The sequence below is a fragment of the Podarcis gaigeae genome, assembly GCF_964106915.1.
Source record: "Podarcis gaigeae genome assembly, chromosome: 8".
In the NCBI taxonomy this organism is placed as follows: Eukaryota; Metazoa; Chordata; class Lepidosauria; order Squamata; family Lacertidae; genus Podarcis; species Podarcis gaigeae.
The window spans coordinates 61,479,029-61,506,046 of record NC_139684.1 but is presented as its reverse complement, the minus strand read 5'-3'; the positions used below and the strand labels follow the sequence as shown (position 1 = coordinate 61,506,046).

The window sequence follows — 27,018 nt, the reverse complement described above, 5'->3', positions numbered from 1 at the left end:
GTCCACATTTCTTTCTCTGCCCACTTTTGGTTCTGGCCCTCCCTGTGGCTCTCTGGCTCAAAAAGGTTCCCTGCCTCTGAGCAAAATTCCCTAGTGTTTTCCCTCTGCTACCTCCTCCTGAATTTCCCACTCCCCCAACACCCCAGTTCTCCTCCTTTGTAGCCACTGGTTCTTGATGCTGCCAAATTATTTTGCTGAAGCCTTTCTATCCATGGTCCTCCACACAGAAGACCCTGTATCTGTTGTTGCCTCTCCTAGAATGTGCCCTTCACATTGCTGACAAGAACACCCCATCTGCTGTGCAGACAGATGGAGGCAAGATACAGAAGGGAAACTGCATTTCCGTATCATTTTGAGAAGAAGTGGGAATTTCAGCTAGCATGATGTGGTACCTGCCAACCCCCTGTTTAATACATCTGTTGAACATGGACAGACTGGCCCCTCCCTAATTCTCCTTTGTATCAGGCCACCCCCAAGAAACAGTGTGGGCATACAAAGTGGGGATACATCATGAATGCATAGCTGACTCTTGAGGGCTTGGGGAAGAATCCATGCAACCACGTCTTTTAGATCAGGCCACTTGTTTCAAAAACAGCTGAAGCACATATTTATTCATTCAAAAACATTCCTAGGTTGCTTTTCAGTAGAACAAACCACAACTCACAGGCTGAGCACACACCGTACATTTAAATCAAAGAATCCTGGGAACTGTAGTTTGCTAGAGGTGCTGGGAATTCTAGTTCTCTACAGTTCCCAAGATTCTCTGGGGGCGAGAAATGTGCTTTAAATGTATGGTGTGTACACAGCTAAAGGTTTTTTTTAGCTGTGTTTTACAAAACAGCAATATAAGAGCACTGTTGTAAAGCACCCACAGGGCTGCATAACTAACAAAAACAATAACCTGACATTGGGTAGAAACAAACCACCGTGGATGCCCATCCTATTTTTATTTTATTTGTTTATTTATTAGATTTCTATACTTTTATTTATTAGATTTCTAAACTGCCCTTCATTGAAAGATCTCAGAGCAGTTCACAAGACAATATCACAGGGCCCTCTTCAATCCATAAGGTAGGGACCCCTGCAGAGAATGCCTGCCACTGTCTTTCCACCAGATGCTTCTCTGAAGGCTGTTGTACGATCAGCATGGCATTCTCTGATTATTTTTAATGAACTCACAGATCTATTTCAGGTATTTTGGTCCCAAGTGCAGTGCTTTACAACCTCAATTCCCCCATTTGTTCCTGAAATACAACTCTCATCACTCCTGACCTTGAGCTTAGCTGGCAGGGGATGACAGGAGTTGTGGTCCAACAACATCTGCGGACCCAGGGTTGAAGATTACTGGTGCAGGGCTTTATCTGCTATCAAGGACTTCTTTCAACTGGCTTGGTAGCAAACTGGCAGTCTGCGCAGCCCCTTCAGCACAGGAGCTATATGTGCATGGCTAGGTACCCTGCTCAGCATTGTAGCCGCTGGGTTCGACCCCAGCTGCAACTTCCAAACCAGCCTTAAGGGTAGCCCCACACAGAGTGCATTACAGCAGTTCAATTTTGAGGTTACCAAGGCATGGGTGAGAGCAACTAAGCTATCCCTTCGTATATCTAGGAACAGGTCTAGCTGTTATGCCGGCCACGGCAAATATGCCTCTGAAGTAAATGACACCCACTCTAGAACGCTCCTTACAGATTCATCCACCACCACCTACCCTTTAATGAGATCATAATGAAGCAACAGTGGGGGTGGAGGGGATGACCAAGCTGAGGGTTATTATCACGTCTTTCGACTGAGCAGGATTTCCTCCAGCAAAAAATGTGTGCGCTTGGGAATTGGCTCTTGAGAGCGTCTCTGATTCCAAAGCCAAGGCCTCACTGTGCTGCCTTTGAAACCCTCTGGCTTGAAGAGGGGGTGTGAAGAAACCCTGTTGTGTTTGGCGACTTGAAAAATGACTATGTCAGAGACACAATTCCCTCACTTGGAGTATCGCCAGAGCTAGTAACTCTCCGCTGTGGTGCTTCTTAAAACGTCAACAGGAGTTTGTTTGGTCAAGTACTTATGAGTAACCTTGACTGCTTATGATGCTCAGTAATGCCAGACGCTTGCTAAAGTGCCCACTTGTGTAAAATTAAAGGGCCTTCTATAAATACTGCCTTCTACTCTTGCGACATTTTCCGAGGCACAGGCTTCAAATGAGGCCTGTATGAAGCAAAGGACAGTTTATTTTCTGACAGATTTAATGACACAGAACACCAAAAGTGCAGTGGACTAATTGAACCACAATCGCCATTAATAAAAATTAAAGACCTCGGCCTTTTCCTGCCTCCGAAGGAATGAAGAGAGCTACTCCTCAGCTGGATTTGATTGGAATTTCCTGAGCTGAAACGGGAGCGGGGGGAGGAAAAAAAAATACACCATGAAGAAAGAGGAAGAAGAGTTTTAACAGCGGGTAGCGATGGAGATTGGCCCCCACATGGAAGTGATTTGAATGCTATGTGGGCTTGGCGGGAACCTGAAAGATCTTTAGTAGCAATGTCATTCCTTGTCTAACCCAAATGATGTATATTAAGTCTCCTTTTATTACTTTTACCTTTGAGAAGAGGGCTCCTGCCCTCACCCGGCCAAAAGGTGGCTAGCGCTGCAGCTGACGTTCCAATGATCTGAGCGAAAGAGTTTGTGTTGGCTGCTTCCTTCCATGTCTCCCAAGGTTTCTGCACAAACTGCCCCCTTGTCACCAGCAGAGGAAATGGCTCCTCGCTCAGAGAGGAAGCTGGTGCAGGGCAAGAATTAATGCAAGCTACATGGGACCCCGGGAGGAATAAGACCTATCACCTTTCCTTTAAAGGAAAAAAACAAACCCCAGCAACTTTTGAGGCTCCACGTGAGACTAATTTTTCAGTGAAATCGGTGTACAGTGGTGTCCAAACATTTTTCAAAGAGGGCCAGATTTGATGAAGTGAAGGGCTGTGAGGGCCGACCAATGGGTCAACCATTGGTTGTTGACCTTTTTTAGGGTGGTTGAAGTTGTTGACCTTTTGAAATTGTTGAGCTTTTTTTAGGGTTTAAGTTGTTGAGAGGTTTTTTAGGATTTTATCCCAGGAAACAAACTGCCACAGGGGATGGATCAAACTGACTGGTGGGCCGGATTAGGCCCCCAAAACGGACTTTGGACTTGCCTGGTGTAGACCTAGAACAGCCTTTGACAATCTGGAGCCCTCCAGCTCTTTTGGACGACATCTCCTATCAGCCCCGGCCAGCACAGAAAGCCGTCCTAGAGCAAGCTCATTGTGGAAGGACGTGAGTGGGGAAAGAACTGCTAAGCTGATCTTCTAGGGAGAAGAGAGGATACAATGGACTATCCTGGAAAAGAACATGGCTAGCAGGCTAAAACCCTGAACAGGAGCATTCCTAAATTTGGCATTTTTACAAATCTTCAAGTCTCTGTGTGACTGCCTGATCCCTGACTTGTGAAGACAGCTTTCCTGGGAACTGAATCATAACCACCTAAGAAAGTAAATTAGTAAGGGTGGCTTCTAATCCAAACTTTATTCAATATTCACCTCATCATTAGATTACTATCAAACAGATTCCTCTCTCATGATGCCTCCTTCTTACTCAGCATAGATGAGATATTGGATATGTACTATCAACAATCAGAAATCCATGGCAACTGAGCATACTCAGCCTCTTCACTGGGTTGTTTATTGAATCCCCCCCCCCAAACTGAGTATTTTTGGGGGAGGTACACCTGCTGCACACTTAGCTACTTGCATTTTGGGGGAGTGGGAACAGATAAGATGATGGAGAAATGCTGCTATTAAATGGAACCCAAAGTATGATGTTCAAAGGGTGAATCTAACAATAGGAAACTATATTTTCCACTGTCCCTCCCCTTTTAAATCTTGCCCTTACCAAAACAATAAGGGCCTTGCTACTGCAGATGACTCTGAGATTTTGTCTGTGTGGCTGTTTCTCCCTCTCCTCTTTCAAGGTTTTCTTCATACCAATCCCTCAAGCCACAGAACAGGCAGAATCCCAAACCAAGTAGGCTTCAAATGAAAGGTAAATATACGCCAAGGCCTTTACTATTCGTTATAATTTTCCTTGTTTGTTTGTTTTACCTTTCAACAGTGTGGAGCTGAATGGGATTCAAACAACAACAGAGCACAGGAAGCTGCCTTAGACTAGCTCAAACTATTCTCCCCTTTGACTGGCAGTGGCCCTTCAGGCTCTCAGGTGGAGATCTTTGTCCATTCGCTGCTATCTGATCTTTTAAACCAGAGGTGCCAAGGATTGAATTTAGGACCTTCTGCATGTGGAAGGCCAGCACAAGCAGCAACTCAACAGAGTGCATTTATCACAACCCAATTGGAAGCCAGTAGTCAAGAACAATGAATAAATATCCATGAGTTTTCTTGTTATGCATATAAGATGGCTTGCTGAAAGCAGATCCATAAGGTTTACCCTAGTCAGGTGCACATCAACAGCTAGACCCAGGGATTCTGCCTAACAGGGTCTCCATTTACTCATGAGCACTAATAGGCTGGAGATGGACATATTCAGTGCTGCATCACTGCCCCTGCCATTTTTATTTTGACCAACAGCGTGCGGACAAGATTCAGCTAGATCAACTAATGAAACCAAGTCTTATGAGGAACACTTGAGAGAGTTGGGCATGTTTAGCCTGGGTAAGAGGAGACTGAGAGGAGATAAGGGCTGTTACACAGAAAATGGAACAAGCTTGTTCTCTCCTGCTCTGGAGGGTAGGACCTGAACTAATAGATTCAAGTTACGAGAAATGAGGTTTCAACTGAACATCAGGAAGAACTTTCTGATACTAAGAGCTGTTCAACCTTGGGAGGTGGTGGACTCTTCTTCATTGAAGAAGTTTAAGCAGAGGTTGGGTGGCCTCCTGTCAAGGATGCTTTAGTTGAGATTCCTACATTGCAGGGGGTTAGACTAGAAGACCCTCAGGACTCCTTCCAACTCTACAATTCTCTGTTTCTGTTATTCTATCCAGCAATGATCTGGACAGGGTCAGAGGCCACAGAGGCAACAGATGGGCAGGGCAAGTCTGGGACAGGGCAGAGAGCTAACTGTGCAGGATAGGGAGACGCTGCACCTGAGGTAGCTGGACATTAACTCCCCAAGGAATCTTTCAGACCACCAGGACCCATAGTGCCAGAGCCTGGACCCTGATGGAACCTTCCCCTGAGACTGAAGAACCAGATGCCTCCCACTGCATATTACTAGCCAGCCAGCTAGCCGGCATCAGGAGGGATGCTATGGAATGGAGGAGGAGGGCCCATCTTTAGGCCAGACCGCTGGTCATTTAAGGATCTGAAGTGCTCTCAAGGGCGTGCAGCCTAGAAGAGGTAATCTGGAGACAAGAGACCTAAAAGGCTTTAGTCTGCTCCTAGTCTTTATTACAACAAGTTGCTCATTTAGAGCTGTCCGTGGTCCAGTAGCCTTGCAACATACCAAAACACATCAGAAGCAAAGACTGCCTTTCCCCAGTCTCTGTAGAGGTACTTTGTTTAGGAATTGCCTAGCACCTTTTCTGTGTCTCCATTGGGCTTCCCCTTTCCCGCTCTCTGAGGTATTTTATATCCTCCCGGTCTCTCCTCCGTTCTTTCTACATAAGGTACAGTAGCTGGGCTCCTTCTCTTCCATCAGGCAGCTGATGGGCAGTCTCTCAGCCTTCTTCTCCCACAGGCAATATCCAAATGTGGTCTCCTCTGCAGTCATTGCCTGGTTGGTGAGAATTGGGGCCTGCCTAAATGACCAGGTGCCAGCAAAGGGCTAGTGAGGCCTGGCAACCCTTCACAGACTCATTTCAGGCACTCATAATGTCAGAGTCATGAAGTGTATCCCAGCTATGCCACTGACTGATACAGAAAGCAAAATATCCTCAAGGAGACGAGAGCTCTGCTTAACATGATGGGAAATGCTAAGAAACTTTTAACGACTTCTCTCATGAAACTGTACTCATGAGTTGTACACGGCCCCAAACTAGCAGAATCTTAATCTGTTGTTTGGACTTGGGTGACCAAACAAACAAAACAAGCCAGCCAAAAGTATAAATATAGACAACATCTTGAGCCAAAAACGTAAAACTAGGAATACAGTCAACAATGGTGGAACACAGGAATGAAGCAGAAATTCAAAACTCAGTATTGTGTCTGTTACCCTGAGTTCCTTTGGGAGGAAAATAAGTTGAATAAATATTATGGAAGTAGTAGTAGTAGTAATATAGCACAGGCATAATAATATGGTAACGCACTACAGCAATACAGCAATGCATACACACACCACTCTATAGGCGAGTATGTTTATAGATTTATTACATCTTTATCCAGGCAGTGCACACAGTCCTTCCCCCATTTTATCTTTCCAACAATCCTGTGAGGTAGGTAACAGGGAGAGAGACTGTGACTGGATTGAGGTTCAGCCACTGTTCCTCTTCATGGCTGAGTGGGGATTTGAGCCCAGGTCTCCTGGGTCTTCATTTTATGATTATTTCACATAGGCTGTCATTTAAATCTATCTAGCAGAGAAGAAAAATACAAAACGGAGCAGAGCCAGAGAGCCACAAACATTTAGGTCATATCAGGTAAGGGGGGGGGGGGGAATCAAACTGCTGATTCAGACTATTCCACATCCCTCCATGATCCCCCTGCTTCAGCTTTCTTTTTATACAGCAGAAAACATATTTTTACAGCTGAGATATCTTAATATGGGCTTCTTCTCTCCTTTTTTAGACAAATCCCCATAAAGCAATGTTTCATAAAAACAAGTGCTCTTCTCCTAAACTCTAAAAGACACAGAAAATAATAAAACCACCAGGGCCCCTTAGAGAAGCAAACTGGCTCGGAATTGCAGTGCAAACGAAGCCCCATATGCCTCTGATACACATAATCCACTTCCACAAAATGCAGTGTACAATAAAGTATATCGTTGAGCAAGTCATTTTGTCTCAGAGGCCTGGATGGCTGTGCAAACACGGGTGGGGCTCATGCTGGATCTTGAGTCTGGCCAACTGCAATATAGGCAGGTTTCTCCTTATCTCATTGCACAGGGTAGTATATCTGAATCTTAACGGTAAAGGTGTCTGTGAGTGCTTCGAGGTTGTTGCAATTTTGAGGTGGAATTCAACCCCCATGCTGCCAAATTCAGGTTGAGCAATGAAAGATGATGTGGCACTCTTGTGCATCACACTCATTACCCCCCCCACCACCACCACTGAAATTGGAGAATGAAAGGGAAATGGATGGAAAGTGTGGGGTAGCACTTACTTGACCCAATGTCATATAACTTCCCTGCAAACAAAGCAGAATGAATGCTTAATAAATGGACAACGTACTTTAACTGTACCGCAGTGTAGTGTGTAGAACTGGTGGAGAATGAAAACATTTTATCCATTTGATGAACTGCAAATGTTTTCAAATATATATATTGTTTTTAATGCAAGTAAGCATATGGATGTTCAAGTGCTAACTTAGAAGAAGGATTTCCCCTCTTCTTTCACACCTGAAAGAATGCTTCTTCTAAGATGATGCCTGCTGTGAAACATGTGTAGAATCTAAAAACAAAGAAATCTTGCATTTTTGCTGCAAAACTATTATTGCTTTTATTTAAAAGTTACTAGTTAATCTACTAAAATCCATACAATGAATTAACTAAGGCTGCAACCCTAAGGAATGGGGCAAAATCCGAAGGCGGTTCAACCACCAGTGCCTTGGAAACAATAGGAAGAAAATGGGAGAGGAGGATTTTGATATGCTCCGGAGCATGTTCAAACTTCTTCTTGGTTTGGGGGTGAATCAGGTGTGTCAGCTGCTGGATCCTTTGGATCCTCCAAACTGCCCCCCACTCAAAAAACTCCCTCTTTGGTCCTACTGATGCTAGCGCTCTGGCACTAGATGGGCCAGGGTGTTGGAGGGTTTGGCATCACTTTTGTGATGCTTCACCTTTCCTTCTAGCTGTATCTAGTTTTTAATTTTTGTTATTTATAGTTTGCAAATTGTTAGGGGACCACCCCCCTTGAAAAGCAATCTATATCTAAGTTGTTAAATACAGTTCACTAAATATGATGCAGTAAGTCCAGGGTCCAGATACGTTCTTTACATGCTGGTTTCTGTTCGCCAGGGTTACCATGCCTCCACTAGGCAGGCTGCTTCCTTTGTGGGCTATGCCTTTCCATCTGTGAAGACGAAGGAAGCTGTGCCAGCAAAATGCACCAAAGCAAATGTATCCTGGCCACTCATCAGTTGGGAATCTGGCATAGCACTCCGTCTCCAGGACATCGACACTCAGCTCCGTAGAAGTTTATAAAAAGATGGGATGGGGAAGACAAGCTCTTTGGGGGCTGGCCTTGAACCCTGGCAACCTCCCATCACATCCCAGACTAAAATAAATCAGCTCAAATTGGGCATGAAAAAGAAATCCATCGCTTGCTCTAGGCCAAAACTTCCTCTGCAGACAGGGCCATGAGTGTGGGCTTTAAACCATGAACGGGCATGGGGGGAGAGAGGGGAGAATCCACGCTGTAAACCTGGCACAAGATACACTCACCATAGACCATCTTTAATAACTGTGCTAAAGCGAAAAGGACTGCATCTGCCAACAGTGAAACTAAAATTAGTCACAGAAGTGCATGACCAACGAACGACAGGTTTCTAGAGTGCAAAGTACTAGAAAACTGCGCTGAAACTACGCATGATGCTCATTACAGTCTCACACACACCCAACACAAAAATATTTTTAACCTAGGGCATTTGCCCAGGTTCCAGTCTCCAATATGGGATGGCATGCTGCGGAGGGCGGGGCAGGTCTTAAACCTTTCATTTCTGCTGGTGTTCTACCCTGAAATTGCCCTCCCCTCACAACTGCTTTTAGTCTCATGAGGTTGGGGGCAGAACCAAGTGCCCATATTCGAGGGTGACTAGCATCACCTGTAATTTCTGCCTCATTTCTTAGCTAATGTCGTCTCTTTGCTTGTCACACACATGCACACACAAACTTACAAGCTTATGTACAATCAGATTTTATTTCTTGATTAAATAGAGAAGCTTTATGAAGAGCTCTGAATACCAATTGCTGGTAATTGCAGGTGGGCAGAGGTGCTGTTGCGCTTATGTCCAGCTTGCAGGATTCCCTCAGGCATCTGGTTGGTCACTGTGACAACAGGATAGTGAACTAGATTGGCCATTGGCCTGAAGCTCATCTTATGCTCTACACCAGGGGTCAGCAACCTTATTCAGCCACTGTCCCTCAGACCATGTGATGGGCCGTACTATATTTTGGAAAAAAATATGAACGAATTCCTCTGCTCCACAAATAACTCAGAGATGCATTTTAAATAAAAGGACACATTCTACTCATGTAAAAACACGCTGATTCCCGGAACCTTTGCAGGCTGGATTGAGGAGGCGATTGGGCCACATCTGGCCCACAGGCCTTAGGTTGCCTACCCCTGCTCTACACTCACAAGGACTAGAATCTTGGGTTAGAGTTGCATGAGTAGATGTCATCCTTCCCTCCTGGCTCAAAGGTGTGGAAATTTCACACATGGCCTGGTCACACAAGTTACAGAACTGTATCATTAATTATTTACAAAAAGGCTGCACATCATCATGACAGAATCCATTATGTCAAGCCAGCCTTTAAAAATAAGGATCTAAAGCTTAATTTGAACCAAGGGACACCAGGAACTGCCCTGTAATAATAAGGGGAAGAGTGCCTCTTAAAATAGAAGATCCCTCAACAAACCAGGACTAGCATCTTCTACGTTAAGGGGCAAGGCTTCCTGATCAGAGCATACCGATAACACATAGAAAGGAAAACATGAAATGTAGGGTTGCCACTTATGCAATGCCAAAAAAAGAGGAAAAATAAGATAAAAAAATAAGATAAAAGAGGACAGATTTGCACAGAATGTGCACATGCTAATTTGTATTTACAGATTTAAATGTAGAAATAATTACTATAATTTCAATAGAAATACATCTCGCCACACTGGGGAAGACTATGACAGGTGATCTGTGTCCTGTCTGCTGTCCATGTGCTAACGGCTGTTGATGAGCAACTTCAACCACCACCCCAGCTTTCATTCCTTATGGTTTTTTGTTTTCAGTTTGGAGAACTCCTAGCCATCTCCAAATCAGATGTTTCGTGGTTATATTTCCAGATCAGACAACTTTGCTGTTTGCAAGGTGAATCAAAATCTCTGATAACTCATACAACAAGGCAGTACACAAAGCAAGCAAAGAAACAAATTTGCATTTTGCCTGTTGGAAGAGAAATTTAAATTACTTTGGGGTTCTATGTTGTGTATGGAAAGCTATTTTGTTTTGTTTTTCTTCTGCTGGATTCTAACTGGGTTATGCTTACTAATTAAAATCCCTACAGAAATTGTAAGCCTCCCCTTCCCTCGCTCTCATTCCCTGTTCCATAAGAAAGCATACAATAAAATTTAAACACAGAAATGCAATAGCTCTCCAGCTGTACAATAATAGAATTAATAAAACAATCTGCTGAAATGTGAACCTGTGAGAGCAAGGAAAGTTGCAGAAATAAAGAGTGAGGAAAATTAACCAAGGGTCAAAGTTCTTGGCTCCCTGGGCAGGTCTCCATCCCCAAGACAATGATCCTGTAACTGGAGATTTAGGAGGGTAGAGGATTCCAGCCAATGTGAATTTACTAGCTTGTAACACAGACCCCCTTGTCCCAAGGAGTTGTAAAAGCAGCATAAAATTGGGCCTTCAAGGGAGGGAAAAATACAAAGCAGATCCCCCACGGAAGGGATAAGTAACGGGGAGGCACAAAATGAGTCCCAGGGAGGTAACTCAACTGGGCCATGGGACTTGGGCTGTCTAAGTTGTTTCTGATGGTGATATAACAGGCATTTCAACCACACATAATAACAAAAAGTCAATGCTGGAGGAGGAAGTCACAAATTCTGCTAAACCAAGGGAAGATCTGTCCCAGTTTGCTTTTTCAGTGTTGTGTTTGTGTATACATTTAGAGCACATTTTGTCAATTCCAGGCGGGAAACTACAAATCACAAAGAAAATGGGGACAGGAGATAAAATGGAGGGGGAAAACATACAGCTTGTGTAGAAAACTGAGTACGTGTCGGTAACTTAGGACATCTGATCCATATTGCAGATCATTTTCTGTGTTCATAGGAACACAAGGAAGCTGCCTTCTTCTGAGTTAGACCTTGGTCCATATAGCTCAGCACTGTCTGCACTGACTGGAAGCCACTCTCTAGAGTTTCAGACCCAGTCCTATATGGGGAGGCTGGGAATTGAACTTGGGACCTTGTGCATAAAAGGCAGGTGCTCTGCAACTGAGCTACAGGTCTTCCCCTACTCTTGGCCCATAGTTCTCATCCGCCCCAGTCAGCATAGCCAGGGATGAGAGCTATGGCGCTTCAAGTTACATTGGTCCTCTGCATGTTTGGCTGAGCTGTGTTAACTACACACAGTATATAGTTTGCAAGATTGGCTTTATAGACTTGGCATGGGCTAGTCCAGGTGAATTACCTTTTCCAGGGCCACCTTTCACATTTTTTGTTTCACCCTATAGATGTTGTGGCAAAGCAAACATCAGCTGCTATAGAAAGGAAGCCCTTTTCCTTTCCTTTGCTGCTTAGGAATTACTAAACAATCAGCTCTGGTTTTCATCCCCATTCAATGTTCAGACACCTTCTTTGAGGAAAAAGAAGCAGCAATTCATACCAAGTAAGCAAACAGCACGATTCACAATGGTTGTTATCTGCATTCTGGTCCATCATTAGAAAGCCTGGCACACCTGGCATGTGTAGGAACCAAGGGTGTCCACATTGTCAGGGCCAAATTAAACACGATGTTGTTGAATCAATAAGTCTTCTCCAGTCACATATTTTAAAAGGAGTGTTTGGAAAATTAAAAAAGAGTGTGTGGATAAAGGTAGAAGAACTCTTCATTCTTTGCGTTTGCCCCTTGGCCAGGCTCTCTCCTTGTATCAGGATGGGCTGCGAGTTGTGGGAAGAGAGTGTGGGTGTTAGGCCAGGGGCAAATTCAGCTTCCCTCATCCACACACAATTTCTGCTGTTAAAAGCACCCACCCCAACCATGCCCAGCTTGCAACAAAATGTTGCAGCATGAAGTGTTCCTGTTCAGGATGTCAGCCAGCCAACCAGTCACACCCTTTTCCATGATATTCCATTCCTTTATTCCTTTCCCCAGTTTTTTATCCCCTCTCCCACAGTCAGTCTTCGATGCCTACTGGGTATCCATTGGATTCCTTTCTCCTTAGGATTTCTTCCTCCAAGATATTTTTGGAGTAATGCAAATTTGCTAATACCACCCTTTTGTGCTTGTATGGGGCAGACTTGGTGATTGCACCAACATGGCTGCCCCCATCATGCTTCTTTGGCCCAGTGAAGGAGGCCTTTGTGAAATTAACAGCCCTGCAAGTTTACCTCTGCACATACTGAACCAAAAGATTCCACCCCAGTTTCACCATCATCCTTCATCATGAGACAATACTGCTCAATTTTGACTTATGCATCAACTGGCTTACCACTATTAATAAACAAGGTAGAGGTTATGCAATTCCTTAAAGACACACCTAGAAAGGGGCTCCAAGCAGAGTGAGAATTGGATTCTGAGACTTGCATGCTTTTGTTTCTCCCTCTCCCTGCAAACTGGGCATTTAGAGAGCTCTAGCCCAGCCTGGTGGTAACAGCAACACCCTTGAATGCTCTCAACGAACAAGGAAAGTCAAGAAAAATATATCTGCAGTTCACCCTCCCTCCTTTTCTGAGAAACACATATGGGCAGAAGACGAAGGTCCCTTCTCCCTTTTCCTTTTATTGTGGAAAACAGCAAACATAAATCCCAAACCATCCCAAAGCATGTCTTTTAACTCACCTGCCTGCCTTGAAATGCTTCATTCTCCAAGTCCAGACTCTCCCACTTTCCTTCCTAAGGCTCCTGCGCACAGCCTGAATACTTTGATTGTCTTTTGCCAAGCTGTGACGTATACACCCACTTACATATTCCCTCTAAACATCAACAAGCTCCATCCCGAGACAAAGTGGTCAATTTATTACTTTGAAGGGGTTCTCTGTGCGCAGGCAAGTGTGGCATTAACCACACACTTCAGCTTTAGCTTCGCCTTGTAAACTCTGTGGCAGGTAAATGATTTCTCTTCTGACGCTGGAATTAGGTCTTCGTGTGTGGCTGCACCACAAGGCTGGCTGGCTTCTGGTGAAGCCAGAAGCAATGATGCATCTGACTAGAGAAAGGAATCATCACTGGGAACTCCTGAATGGGATTTCTAATCTCTGGATATTCAGTTTGCACACCTCTCCAATGCATATTTCTTTAAAGCCACAGATGACAGATAGAAGATAGATGATAGATAGATAGATAGATAGATAGATAGATAGATAGATAGATGATAGATGATAGATGATAGATAGATAGATAGATAGATAGATAGATAGATAGATAGATAGATGATAGATAGATGATAGATAGATGATAGATGATTGATAGATAGATAGATGATAGATAGATAGATAGATGATAGATAGATAGATAGATGATAGATAGATAGATGATAAATAGATGATAGATAGATAGATAGATAGATAGATAGATAGATGATAGATAGATAGATAGATAGATAGATGATAGATAGATAGATATAGATAGGGCTGCTGTGATTATGCTGAAGTTCTATAGATGTACAGAAAAAGCCGCCACATGTGGCAATGGACACAGAAATCAGCCTTCTTCAAATCTCAGGTGTCTTCCTCTTCTATTTGTTTAAGGGGAGCACAATTCTAGCCCTTATAGCTCTGAAAATATGCTCAAATGGGTGTCAGCAATGGCTGCAGAAATCTGAGTGGCCATTGCTTACTGGTTGGCAAGGCACTGAGAATCTACAAAGCTGCCTTTAGGGAGCAACCAAAGCTCAATCAGGGCCAAATTACATGTTACATGGGAGAGCTATGGCCAGATCTTGATGGTTTTAAAGCAGACACAAGGATTCTGGATTTGAACCCACTAGGGAAAAGGGATAGGTATGTAGACTGTGCCTATTTTCTCTTGGCGTGGGGCTAACACCACCTGACATGGCAAATTCTTCAATCAAATTTGGAGTCCCACCTACAGCTGTTTTGAAATGAAAATAAAAACATGGGGAGACCCACTGACAAATCTACAATGTAGTTTTCAATCCTGTTGCAATCCTCTGCATGGTGGGATCTCTGCATAAGAACACAAGAGAAGCCCCTGCTGGATCAACCCAAAGAACCATCTAGTCCAGCAGTCTGTTCTTATAGTATCCAAGCTTACAAGCCCTGGACCTGTTTTTTACATATAGAGATTTCCCACAGTGAAACTGATGCATGAGGAGGAGACAAGAAGCACTGGCCCAAGCATGTAACAGAGAGAAGTCAAGAGCAGGCGCCATCTTCTGTCAACTGTTGGTGTTAGCAATTATTCCTTCTCATATTGTGATCTCTCTGCCCAAGGAGAAACAGCAAGGGAAGAAGTAGGAGCAGAGGCAAGGATGGGGTGTGATTTCATGCACACCTGGATTTTCTTGCAATGTTGGTGAGTGGTTATGGTGACCTGTCCAGACCACAAATGGTGGTCATGGGCTGCAAGGAATGCCTGGCAATATTTTGGTCAGGGAGGCAGGGAGGTTGGGGCCAAGCTAGAGTTGCAGGACTCTGGATAGCTCCAAGCAGACAGATTGCTCCAATGAAGTCTGGAGCTCAATGGAGGCCTTTTATGCTTCTTAGATCAGTCCACCCCTCCCAGAAAGTGTACCTTTCTTGAGGAATGGAGCCTTAAAAGCAGGGATGGGGAACATGTGGCCGTTGCAGTGTTGTTGGACTCCAACGTCTATTATCCCTAGTCATTGGCCATACTATCCAGAACCAATTGGGTCCAACAACAGAGTCCAACAACAACTGTAGGGCCACATATTCCCCCTCACTGATTGAAAGGGTAGTCCTGTGTCTCGGAACACCCATGCCTTGTGTTTTGCCTACAGTGATGAGATATGGGTGAGCATGAGGCCCCTGGTGTAAAAGCATCTGGTTCCTTAGGGGCTGGTTTGTCATTATGAAATTAAATAGCCTCTATTGTTACTGTTACTTTGTTCCACCTTTTAAAGACTTGGCATAAGCTGAAAGGGCACATTACTTTCAAGGCATGGCCACTGCTGACCAACAAATTCTATCTCTGCATGACATAACTCTGCACACAGTCTGTTCCCAGTAGCCCACCAGCAACAGTGGAGTGGAGTGGAGTGGGGGGACCCTGAGTGCAATAATGCCATGTCTGCTTCAATGAAAAATTATAAAAGAAGAAGATGAAGGCCTTTGTCAGCCATGCATCTAAAGTGGCATTTGGTTCCAAGATACAAAAGGATACTCATCTTAAGTTGAGGTCATATAAGGGGTTTTGACATTATTTCTCTTTCTGTTATCAGCTTTGGGTGAAGACAAAGATGGATCATGATACAACGGAAAGGAAAGAGGCACATTTATATAACTTCTAATTGCTGGATATTGTTGCTTTCTCCAGTGATAACTCTGCTCTGTGTTAAGATTCTTACTCATTTCTACATCACTTTTTAAGGCAGAAAATGCTGTTCTTAGTTTTATTCTTGTGACAGTCTTGTGAGGCCATTTTAAGATGAAAGGTAATCCACTTTTTCACATAGCTGAGCAGGAAGATAAACCTGGGATTGGGAAAGTGATATCCAAACTCTGTATGCTGTATTCAGGGAATAATACTGACTTGAAGCAATACGACTATATATGTTCCAAATAATTTGTCTCTCGGAGCAGATGGAGGGGAAAAGGCAAAAGAGGATGCCAACCAGAAGCCATAGTGGGCTTAATGCAAACCCTTTTCCACTATGGAAACTGGCTGTACCTCAAGCTGTCAAAATTCATTCCATTCGGCAATATGGCATCCCATTGCCGCCACATTTCCAATCTCAACGAACAGGTCAGAGGCTGATTGAATAGTGGATCTTTTATATAGACTCTGAAAGGAAAGGGGGGGAGGCTTACCCGATGCCTCAAATCAAGCCCCTTATAGCAAGGAGAATCAAGCTGCAATTATTTCTAAATTTTCATCCATACTTATAAATAGGCACTTTTGTGCAAATCTGTAGCATCTTTGGCCTTCGTTTGGGGAGAAGCATACTTGAGTCTTGATCTTAGACTTTCTATGGCAGCAAACAGAGCAGCTCAAGGGGGGGGGGAGGAAACAAGACAGCATGGGCAGGGTTGAACGTGGCATAGGCGGTATTCCAATCACCACAGCATCCTAAAGCTTGGCACAAACCTATACACTGCCCTGAGATTTTTTGATGAAGGGTGGTATATAATAAATCTAATCTAATCTAATACAGGAATAACTTGTTTGAAGAGGAATCAGAGGCAGCCCTACCATTTAGCATGAAGGGGGGAAGATCATGCTGGAACAGCTCAGTTGGTAGAGCATGATACTCTTAAACTCAGGGTCATGAGTCGGAGACCCATGTTGGGTGAAAGATTCCTGCATTGCAGGGGGTTGGTCTAGATAAGCCTCATGGTCCCTTCCAGCTCTACAGTTCTCTTATTCTATTATAAAGGAAGCCAGGAACTGGTGTCTGCAGGAGTAGGTCACTAATATTTTTTTGGGGGGAGGCATATGTCTCCTGGCGTTCTCTGGTCCATGGGGTCACGAAGAGTCGGACACGACTAAACGACTAAACAACAACAACAACAACATATGTCTCCTATCTATGCTACAAGTTGCCATTGGCTTCATACCAGTGCAACTGCTGTGTCTTCCCTCCAATAGTCCTGGGAGTTGTAACTTGGCAATGTGCCAAGAAGATATACATATGTGGGATGTAATCCACTGGGAGCAGTCAAGTACAACACTCCTTGTTTTGCTAGAGTGGACATGCAAGGGAATGTTTGGTCCACCCAGTCGGATTTCCTGTTCCTCCTGGCTTGGAGCATCCTTCCTTGCATGTGACTAGTGGGTGGGCGTGACCTTTCCAGACCCGGTAAAAGGACAAGGCATGCTGCCACGCTCTCTCTTTTCCATCTTCCTTTTTGTCCTGCGAACTGCCTGGAATGAACTGCTGGCTGCCAGCCAAGCAGTCCCCCAGGTCATCGCCCTTATGGGATAAACCTGTTAGTATAAGTTTGTAACTTTAAGACTAAAGCCTGCCTTCAGGGATCACACTGTGCTCTGCCTGATCGTGAATAAACTTTCTTTTTATTGCTTATGAATAAGACTGTAGTGTCTTTTTTCTTTTAGGAGGGATTCAAGGGGTCTTACTAGGAAAATATTAGAACACATGTCAATCTGGACAAGCCAGATTGAATTGTGAATTGTCTTAAGAAACTCACACGGGTTTGCAACTAGTTTTCTGCTGTGTAAAAGGGAATGCACTCTGCTAAGTCAAGGAACTTGCTAACGCAAGTTAGGAAGGATATTAATAAACAATATATCTTCTCCTGCCACCCTGAACATTCCCACAACATATTCCCTGAGAAGTAGTACGTCAGGATGGCCCTTCCCTACCTACTACCTACTTCACATGGATGCTGCTGCAATTATGACGGCGCAATGCACAGATATCTTACAGAGTATATGTAATTACCGTGAAAACCAGGCTTGATATGACCAATGCTTCGATCTCGTGTCTACAGTAGTTTCAGAATCAGAAGCAATTGGTTCATTCCCAGGTTTCAGCACAAAAAGGGGCAGCGGAGAATTGGAAGCAATGTGCAGAGTGAGCATAGGAAGCTTCCTTATGCTGAGACAAAGAGCATTGGTCCATCTAGTTGGGTACTGTTGACAATGATTGAGAGCAATTCTCAAGGATTTCAGACAGGGGCCCCTCCTAGTCCACCCTGCAGACGTTGGGGATTGAACCTGGGACCTCCTGCATGCAAGGCAGATGTTCTCCCACTGAGCTATGGCCCTTCTGCGTGTTTCTTCCTTATCACACCACAACCACAATGAAAAATAACACACTATCCATGCTTGCTCCAAATAAGCTGTCGGATGCTGCATGAATAGACACCTTTCCTCCACCCATGATGTCTCAGGTCACTAAGCAACAATCCATCACACTCCATGTTCTGTCTTTGATGGTGTTCCACAAGGCTTAGTGAGTTAATTGTTTGGAATGCAGCAGAGTCCTCTGGGTGTAGTGCATGAGTATCAGTGCATGAGGTAAGCACTTCAGTGCTCTTCCAGGACCAAGCATATCTGGGAGAACTTTCATACGCAGCTGCGGCAAAGTTCTGACAGTTTATTAAAAGCCCCATGAGCCTGTGAAAAATGCCCTCCTCCTGAGCAAGCTCCCTAATATCTGCAACTATTACAGTAGACGTTTGTTCAGGTTCAGAGGCAGCCGGACTCTGGACATGAGTTGCTGGGGGCAAAGCAAAGTGAGGCAAACATCTGGTTGGCCACTGTGGAAAGGAGGTGTTGGGCTAGAGGGGCCAGGAGAGGGGAATATTTTGTGTCTCAATGCCACATTACCTCCTGGCCCACTGACCGGCGACCACGTGCCAACTGAGAAAGGTGCAGGGTAAGGGAAGCTGTGGTGCATTGCTGTTTTAAGGTGCTCCAGGTGTCTTAAGGCAGCGGATCCTGGCATAGCTAGCTTCCCTTGTCTTTTCCAACAGATTCCCAGTCTCTTCCAATGACTGTAAGTGCTCTGCCCACCTCCCCCTTCAGCTACTGCAGAGAGCCTGGGACCTTCCAAATATTGCTGACAACAGATAATAGATCCAGCAGGGTATTCATTATGTTCTTAAACTTCCTTATCCAAGCCTCATTTATCCTAGATTGTCTCCACCCATCTGTTTAGTCTGCAATCCCACTACTGGTTTGGGAAGCAGTATAAACAGGATATTAGCCATACCTATCCTGTGCTATCTCCTGAATTTGAGGTGGTACTCCTCTGAATACCTGCTGCTGAGAATCACAAGTGGAAAGAGTGCTCCTGCATGCATGTCCTGCTTGCAGACTTCTCAGAGGCAGCTGCTTGGCCAATATGAGAACAGGATACTGGTCAAGATGGGCCTTTGTTCCTATCAGGGTCATCAGTAGGGTGGTAGGGACAATCTCCCAGGTGCATCCAGTTTTGGGGATGAAATAGGTTATGTCATTTGCTAGTCACATATCCAATTGCGGCTCATTGTCCCACACAATGTAATGGCAAACACTGAACTGAGCCGGCACAGATACACATAGGTTTGCCCCTGTTATCTGTGTTCCCTGCCTTGGTTTCACTCCATTTACAATGCTAGAATGTGATGAAGTCTTGAGCTTTTAAAAACATGATAGAAAGAAGATTTGGAATATGGCACTGTATATTTATACAGTCAAAATAAGTTGTTTTACACCAATTCAGACTATTAATCTATCTAGTTCAGCAAACTCTGATTGGCAATAGCTCACCCTAATCTCAGATGAGGGACTTCCTCAGAGCTACTCTCTAATAGCTTTTTAACTGGAGATGCCAGGGATTAAATTTGGTAACTTTTACGTGTAAGGCATGTGGCTCTACCACCAAGTTGTGGTCCAAGGGTGGGGAACCTGTAGCCCTCTGGAAGCTGTTGAACTACAATTGGGCTGATGTCCAACTATATGGCCACAGGTTTCTAGGCTGTGAAGACACTGTACATGGCTACCCCCAAAGAATCCTGGGAACTGTAGTTTACCCCCACAAAGCTACTTCCCATCACTCTTAAAATGCTTCAATTCCCATGATTCTTTGGGCAAAGTCATGTGCTTTAAGGTATGCTGTGTATGCAGCTCTCCTCTTGCTCTAGTCCCTCCCATGAAGAGTAAAACAGTTGAAGCAGGCCTTTTAGCCCACTTTTTACCACTTTGGGGACTGATCCTAGCACCTTTTGTTTGTGAAATATGTTCTCCACCCCTGAACTATAGCTCCTTCTTAATAAAAAGCAAGCTAGTTGAGCAGGCTTACCTGGAGTCTTGGCGCGGCAAGACCAAGTGCGAATGTTTTGCAGAAACCTGAAGTCCAGTTTCACAGCATATCTTTGCTCCTTTTGAAGATCTGCTAAAAGCCAGGAGACCGAGATCATAGAGTCATACTCCTAGAAGGAACCAAAAGAGATCATCATGTTGCAAAACTGAGCTTTAGAGTTCTGTGAGATGTTCTCAGAGGTGAGAGATCCCGTTGGACCTTGTTTCATTGACATCCCAAGATACACCATGGTTGGCTACAAGAGAAAGAGCTGCCTCAGTAGTGTTCACAAAACATGAATTGCAGGCGATTTTTTATATCTGTGTGAGCTGTTACCCAACAGGGAGAGGCTGTCGTGCGTTTACTCAGAAAGTAATGGAATTACTTTTTTAAAAGGAATTTCATTTCTAGAAACATAAGGAAACACTGGGATTGTTTGTTCATGGAGCTTTCCCTGAGCAAGACTTTAGATTCCAGTGAAATTCAGAAGACAGAGCAAGTTCTGGAAAAGCAGCACAGGGGAATAGTTTTCTTCCTAAATTGGCATTCCCACACGTGTGCACAAGTGGCATTATTTAAAAAAAGAACCAAATGAGCCCATGAACACCAAATATTAGAACAGAATCAGACCAGTCTGTTTACATGGAAGAATGAGAGCCTAATTCTATTTTACTTAGTCATTGCAATTATTTGGTATTTTGCTCTTCAGTGCAAGGACTTCCAAAGCATCTTGCAACAATTAGGGCTCATGTCTCCTTTATGCTCTGTTTCTCCTCTGTTTGGAACTTTGATGCTCTGAGGCCATTCACATGAAGTAGTGGAAGAAAAGGGAGAGACCTGGGATTAATGAAGGCTGCTTCACACATTACGAATTCTGCTGCACGCAGATGCCACATGCACCCAAAATATTGTTCTGCACAGCTTTCAGGAGGATTCTCTTTCCATTCATGCTTGTAATGATGACAGATACCTAAACATACTGTTACGGCTGCTAAATGATCTGCCCGTTCTTAGGTCAATTTACCAGTTAATAGCCTAGGACGCTTGGTAGATGTTTCCTAAGTGGGAGTTAATACTTAGGAAACGGTTGGAGGTTTCTGTTCTCAATAGCAGAGTTACCCAGTGCTGCAGTTTTCCAGACACTTGACTTAAAGATCTTATGCCTCTTCCCTTTAAATGGTAACATATAGTCCTGGTACATCTGGGGTCCTTTCTGCTCATTCTGCTGAGTGGGGCACTGGGCTTCTCTGTCAGCTGCAAAGTCCTGCTCTGATGCACCACTGGAGCTACCAGAACTTGGGAGGGAGTCCTGAGTAGCACAATGGGTCAGTGAATCTGGCTGTTAACCAAAAAGGTTGGTGGTTCAAGCCCAACCAGGGATGGCTGTGGGCAGGATTCTTGCATTGCAGTGGGTTGGACTAGATGGCCCTCGGGGTCCCTTCCAATTCTACAATTCAACTATGAGTAAACTGAGGAGAAATGCTTGATTCATTATTTGTTTATTAAATTTGTATCCCATGTTGTTGTTTAGTTGTTTAGTCATGTCCGACTCTTCGTGACCCCATGGACCAGAGCACGCCAGGCACTCCTGTCTTCCACTGCCTCCCGCAGTTTGTATCCCATACTTCCTCCCAAAAGAGCCCAGGGGGCAGCAAACATCAAAATATTAAAGCAACACAATTTGCAATAAAATATAAACATATTCAGAACATTTAAACCACAATGGCATTGCTTTTCCAGGGTCTTGGGCCTTCTTCACCAATGCTACCCTTCAACGGATGATATATCAAGAACTGAATCTTGGCCCTTTTGCGTTAGAAACATGTTTTGCACCAGTGGACTATGGGCTTTTTGTTTTTCTTTCTTTTCATACTTTTAGATTGTACCTTTCTTCCATCACGGAACCCAAGGTAGCGTTTATTACCAGATCCTGACCTGCTTAGCTTCCACAAGAGTGGGGGCCCTATGTGCTTTTAGACCAATATAGCTGGAGCTGTGGGTTAAACCACTGAGCCTCTTGGACTTGCCGATCAGAAGGCTGGCGGTTCAAATCCCCGCGAGCTCCCGTTGTTCGGTCCCTGTTCCTGCCCACCTAGCAGTTCGAAAGCACGTCAAAGTGCAAGTAGATAAATAGGTACCACTCTGGCGGGAAGGTAAACGGCGTTTCTGTGCCCTGCTCTGGTTTGCCAGAAGTGGCTTAGTCATGCTGGCCACATGACCTGGAAGCTGTACGCCGGCTCCCTCGGCCAATAAAGCGAGATGAGCACAGCAACCCCAGAGTCGGTCACGACTGGACCTAATGGTCAGGGGTCCCTTTACTTTACCTTTAGTTTCACTGAATGACTATAAGCAGCCAGTCCAGGGCATAAATAACTTATCTGCTCCAAGCCTGACTGCAGTCTCAGCAGAGGCAGCAGCTCTCACCTTTCAGCAATGCATTTGGCCTAAATCATGATCTGGAACAGGTAATACTTGATGCTCCGTTCCTGACTATCCTTAACTGCACGCTTTGAAAGCCGATGCTCTGTGAAAGACCTGGAGTGTGCAGAAGGAAATGGCTGCATTTCCTTCAAGGAGCTGTAGAGGTGGACATCAATCTTCATTAATTCTGACACAAGGGGGTCTTCTTTCCACTCCCTCCTTGGAGGGAATATAATCTCCCCCGCCAACATTCACTGCTCCTCTCTGGCTGCTGTCCGCTGCTAAATGCAAGATCTCTTTGGACGTTTGGGAAGCTTATTTTACAGGGATGATGCATTGCAATAATTATCATCAGCTTAGAATAAGTGTACTCCATTTTGGAGGCCTAAAACAGCAGACCAGCACTGAGGCATAAAAGGCACAGCAGCTGCTTGCTGTAGGTTTCCAATGATTGCACAATTAAGCCAGCCCAAAGGCCAGCTCATCTGAGGTACTAATGTGCTGACAACTTGTGTGGAACAACTGGAGCACACCTTCAGTGTCACGCTTCTTGAACTGGAGCAAAGCTCTGGGTCAGATGGGGCAAGGAACTCAATTCAGTTTCTATTCGAAAGCGAACTACCTAATTTGAACTTTGCAAAACAATACACTGACTAAAACAGAGTCATCCTTCTCTGAATTGCAGTGGAGTTCTCCAGTGAAATTACATGCACAAAAATAATAATAACAATAACAATAATAATAATAATAATTTATTATTTGTACCCCGCCCATCTGCTGGGTCTCCCCAGCCACTCTGGGCGGCTTCCATAGAAACCAAAAATACACTAAAATATCACACATTAAAAACTTCCCTGAACAGGGCTGCCTTAAGATGTCTTCTGAATGTCAGGTAGTTGTTTATCGCTTTGACATCTGATGGGAGGGCGTTCCACAGGGTGGGCGCCACTACCAAGAAGTCACCAGTCTAGCTGCCGCATTCTGGATTAGTTGTAGTTTCCGAGTCACCTTCAAAGGTAGCCCCACGTAGAGCGCATTGCAATAGTCCAAGCAGGAGATAACTAGAGCATGCACCACTCTGGCGAGACAGTCCGCGGGCAGGTAGGGTCTCAGCCTGCATACCAGGTGGAGTTGGTAGACAGCTGCCCTGGATACAGAATTGACCTGCGCCTCCATGGACAGCTGTGAGTCCAAAATGACTCCCAGGCTGCGCACCAGGTCCTTCAGGGGCACAGTTATCCTATTCAGGACCAGGGAGTCCTCCACACCAGCCCACCCCCTGTCCCCCAGAAACAGTACTTCTGTCTTGTCAGGATTCAGCTTTAATCCATTAGCCGCCATCCATCCTCCAACCGCCTCCAGGCACTCACACAGGACCTTCACCACCTTCACTGTTTTTGATTTGAAAGAGAGGTAGAGCTGGGTATCATCCGCATATTGATGGACACCCAGTCCAAACCCCCTGATGAAAAAATGCACATTTTAAGTGAGCATAAGTGAATAGCTTACTGAAAATAACATAGAAAATTCATTATATCAGGAAAAATGTGTATGTTAGGATAAATTTGCACTAAAATGCTGGTGAATTTTCATGAGGACATAAAAAAAAAAATAGGCTGCTTTGGAAATGTTGAGAACTGAATTTAAGATTGGAAAAATGAGAAACCGAGAAAAAGCGAAACTAAAATTGACACATTCACATATTCACCCATACCCTCCCAATTACAAACTTAATCAGTTAAGCAACCTTTCCCTCTGCCCAGGGAAACATGGGAACTGTTGCTCTGAAAAAGGGGGTTATTCTCTTTAGCATATCAAGCTTCCCCCAACTACAATTCCCAGAATGCTTTTGGGAAGTGAAGGCAGTCAAAGTTGAAAGTTAAAAAATCAACCAACATCTATAGTATGTAGTTATGGTTTCTGTTTCCCTGGAAACTTGCCTGAGGCTTTTCTGGAGCTGCTTCTGAGATGTTCTTGTTTGCCAACTTTCAGTAGGCACTATTAAGCAGATCTTCAAGCTACATACTTTACATCAGTACCGGCCTGCTCATGAAGTGAGGTGAGGCAGTCACCTCAGGTGGCAGATCAGGGCATGAGGAGCACAAAGCTCACCACTGCCATTTCCTGTGTGGGCGTGCCCTGCTTCCTCTGCTGCTGTACCCCACTGTTGCCACACCCATACCCCACTAGTGCTGCACCCCACATGGTGGCAGCAGGGAGCACCTGTTGAGGAGGAGATGGTGGCAGCGGGGCATTTTGACCCCAGCAGCAAAATGTCCCAGGCCAGTCCTGATTTACATACTAACACATTATTTCAGTACCTTGGTGTTTTTGAGTTGTATGTCTTATAAATCTAACCTCAGCTCATAGGTTAAGAACAGGGCTAGAGATCCTGTGCTCCTTCAGATTCTTCTGGACTTCAACTCCCATCACCTCCGACCAACATGGACAACTGTCTGGGATGAGGGATGCTATAGTCCAATAACATCTAGAAGGCCACACAAGATTCCTTATCCCTGGATTGGAATCTTAATAAAGGCAAATGTCATATCCAGTTTGTCATGTTACAGGCAGGCATGGTGGCAGAAGTGTAAATACACAATAGCAGCAATCATGTTTTAGAGAGCATGAGATCCCCCTTTCTAATCCAGTAAGTTTGAAGTTATATGCATCTCTAGTGTGGCATTACCTAAATGCCAGCTAAATGGAGGCCGGTGCAATTACCGTAATGCTCCTTGCTGGTCTGGGAGTCTTTTTAGAGGTGTAAAAGGTAAATGGAAGAGGAAGGAAATCAAAACAAGCAGCCAGGTCTCTCTTTTTGCAGTATTCTCTCTCCTTTATGTACAAGGTTGCAGATTTAAGCCAGAATGTTGAGGGGAGTTTTCCTGTCTACTAGATGAGTACAACTGTGAAAGAGGATGCCAAGGGCATGCTTGGAAATAGCTACCCACCTACCCATTCTTAAGGAAATCTGCCCTAAGTGCTCACTGGAAGGACATATCCTGAAGCTGAGGCTCCAATACTTTGGCCACCTTATGAGAGGAGAAGACTCCCTGGAAAAGACCCTGATGTTGGGAAAGATGGAGGGCACAAGGAGAAGGGGATGACAGAGGACGAGATGGTTGGACAGTGTTCTCGAAGCTACCAGCATGAGTTTGACCAAACTGCAGGAAGCATTGAAAGAGAGGAGTGCCTGGCGTGCTCTGGTCCATGGGGTCACGAAGAGTCGGACACGACTAAACGACTAAACAACAACACGACATCTAGGTGATCCTGCAGGGAAGCTTTTTGCTTCTAGAAGAGAGTTTGAACATGGAAGTTAAGCTAGTAACTTTTATGGACATAACTGCAGAGTAGAAACTCTTTGCAGGGCAGAAACGTATTCCTCAGCTGTCTTGATGGTCAGGGTAGTGAAGCTGCTGCCTTGGAGGCTTGCTTTGATAGTGGGTGTTCTGCTAGGAAACTTTTGATGTCGTTTTATGATTCTTACAGTTGCTAACTGGAGGCCCTGTGCAACCACCTCATTAGTGTTCAGAGCCTCCAGCTAGCAGTTATGTGGAGGTTTCACTTGTGTGAACTTGTAATTTCATAAGGTGACTCCTTATGCAGGCTTTTCAGTGTTAATTTCATACAAGCTGAAGTGCTCAGTAGCTTCCATGAAGAGTTGCCAATGCACACAAATGGTGCTACTCCACCGGAAGATTAGTGACTGCTCTCTTCAGTTATCATCACTTGGTACCGAGTTTCTTGGAGAGGAGAATGGCACTCTTGGTTGTGGCTCCCACTGAGGCTGTTCATCATTACAAGAGATTTTCAGACTGCTTTGCTTTATTACTGCAGCAAACCATTTTAATTTAAAGTTGGGGGGGGGGGCTACTTTTAAAAAAATGCCTGCAGTTGGTTTCTCATCTTACAGCACAATCTTTGTTTATTGGGAAGTGAGTCCCAATAATCTCTAGCAGTTTTAGTAAATCTTCTTTGGATTGCCGCTTTAAGAAATATTTCTTGCTCTTGATGACGTTTGGTGTTTTTGACGAACAATTGTTTTCTCTTTTATCTCTTATGAACTTTACATCTTGTTTGTGGTTTGTTTACGTAGATAAATATATTTAAAACCACTTAGCTTGGTGAGGAGCTGAGGTCACTGTACCCTGCTTTGATCTATACAGATGAGTTCTGGCAAAGGAGTTTTTTTATGTAATTGTTTGGGGGGGGGGGGACACAATGTGGGGCCAAATGTTTTGTAGCACTTTGGATGAAACTGGGGCAAAGCAAATGTGGAGTCAATAAATCCAATTTCAAACCAGCAGAGAAATGAGCTCCATGTTAAACTGGCAGGCTTTTGCTCAGAACGGGAATCTTGGCAAGTACACAAACCTGGTGTCAAAAAGTTCATGTAAACAAGCTACTTTTCAGACTCAAATACACACCCACCCACCCCAGGTTGTTGCCACTCCCCTCGATGAAACTTGCAAAAGGCCATTTCCTAGATCAAAATACCTTCACCATTCCATCTTGTAAACATCATTACCATTACGCTTATTATTTTTCTCCTCCCTCTTCAGGATTTTT

At 44.4% G+C, this 27,018-nt stretch overlaps 1 protein-coding gene and 1 long non-coding RNA gene across 5 annotated transcripts in view; one reads left to right on the top strand and one right to left on the bottom strand.

Moving 5' to 3' along the window:
* Positions 1 to 27,018, bottom strand: part of COL8A2 (collagen type VIII alpha 2 chain) — a 139,047-nt gene that overhangs the window by 19,222 nt on the left and 92,807 nt on the right. For 2 of the 4 annotated variants that reach the window (XM_083751727.1, XM_083751726.1), the window contains one exon: positions 20,026 to 20,155. Coding sequence is in view for 1 of the 4 variants with exons in the window: in XM_083751725.1 (XP_083607851.1) it covers positions 12,918 to 12,940 (23 nt within the window). In the remaining 3 variants the exon portion in view is untranslated. Of the gene's footprint in view, positions 1 to 2,587; positions 2,697 to 12,917; positions 13,172 to 20,025; positions 20,156 to 27,018 lie in introns of those variants that run through there. The other 2 variants (XM_083751725.1, XM_083751728.1) reach the window with 2 other exon arrangements.
* Positions 993 to 8,507, top strand: LOC310850466. The gene is made up of 3 exons (XR_014567347.1): positions 993 to 1,071; positions 3,989 to 4,059; positions 8,146 to 8,507. It is a non-coding gene; the product is annotated as an uncharacterized lncRNA (long non-coding RNA).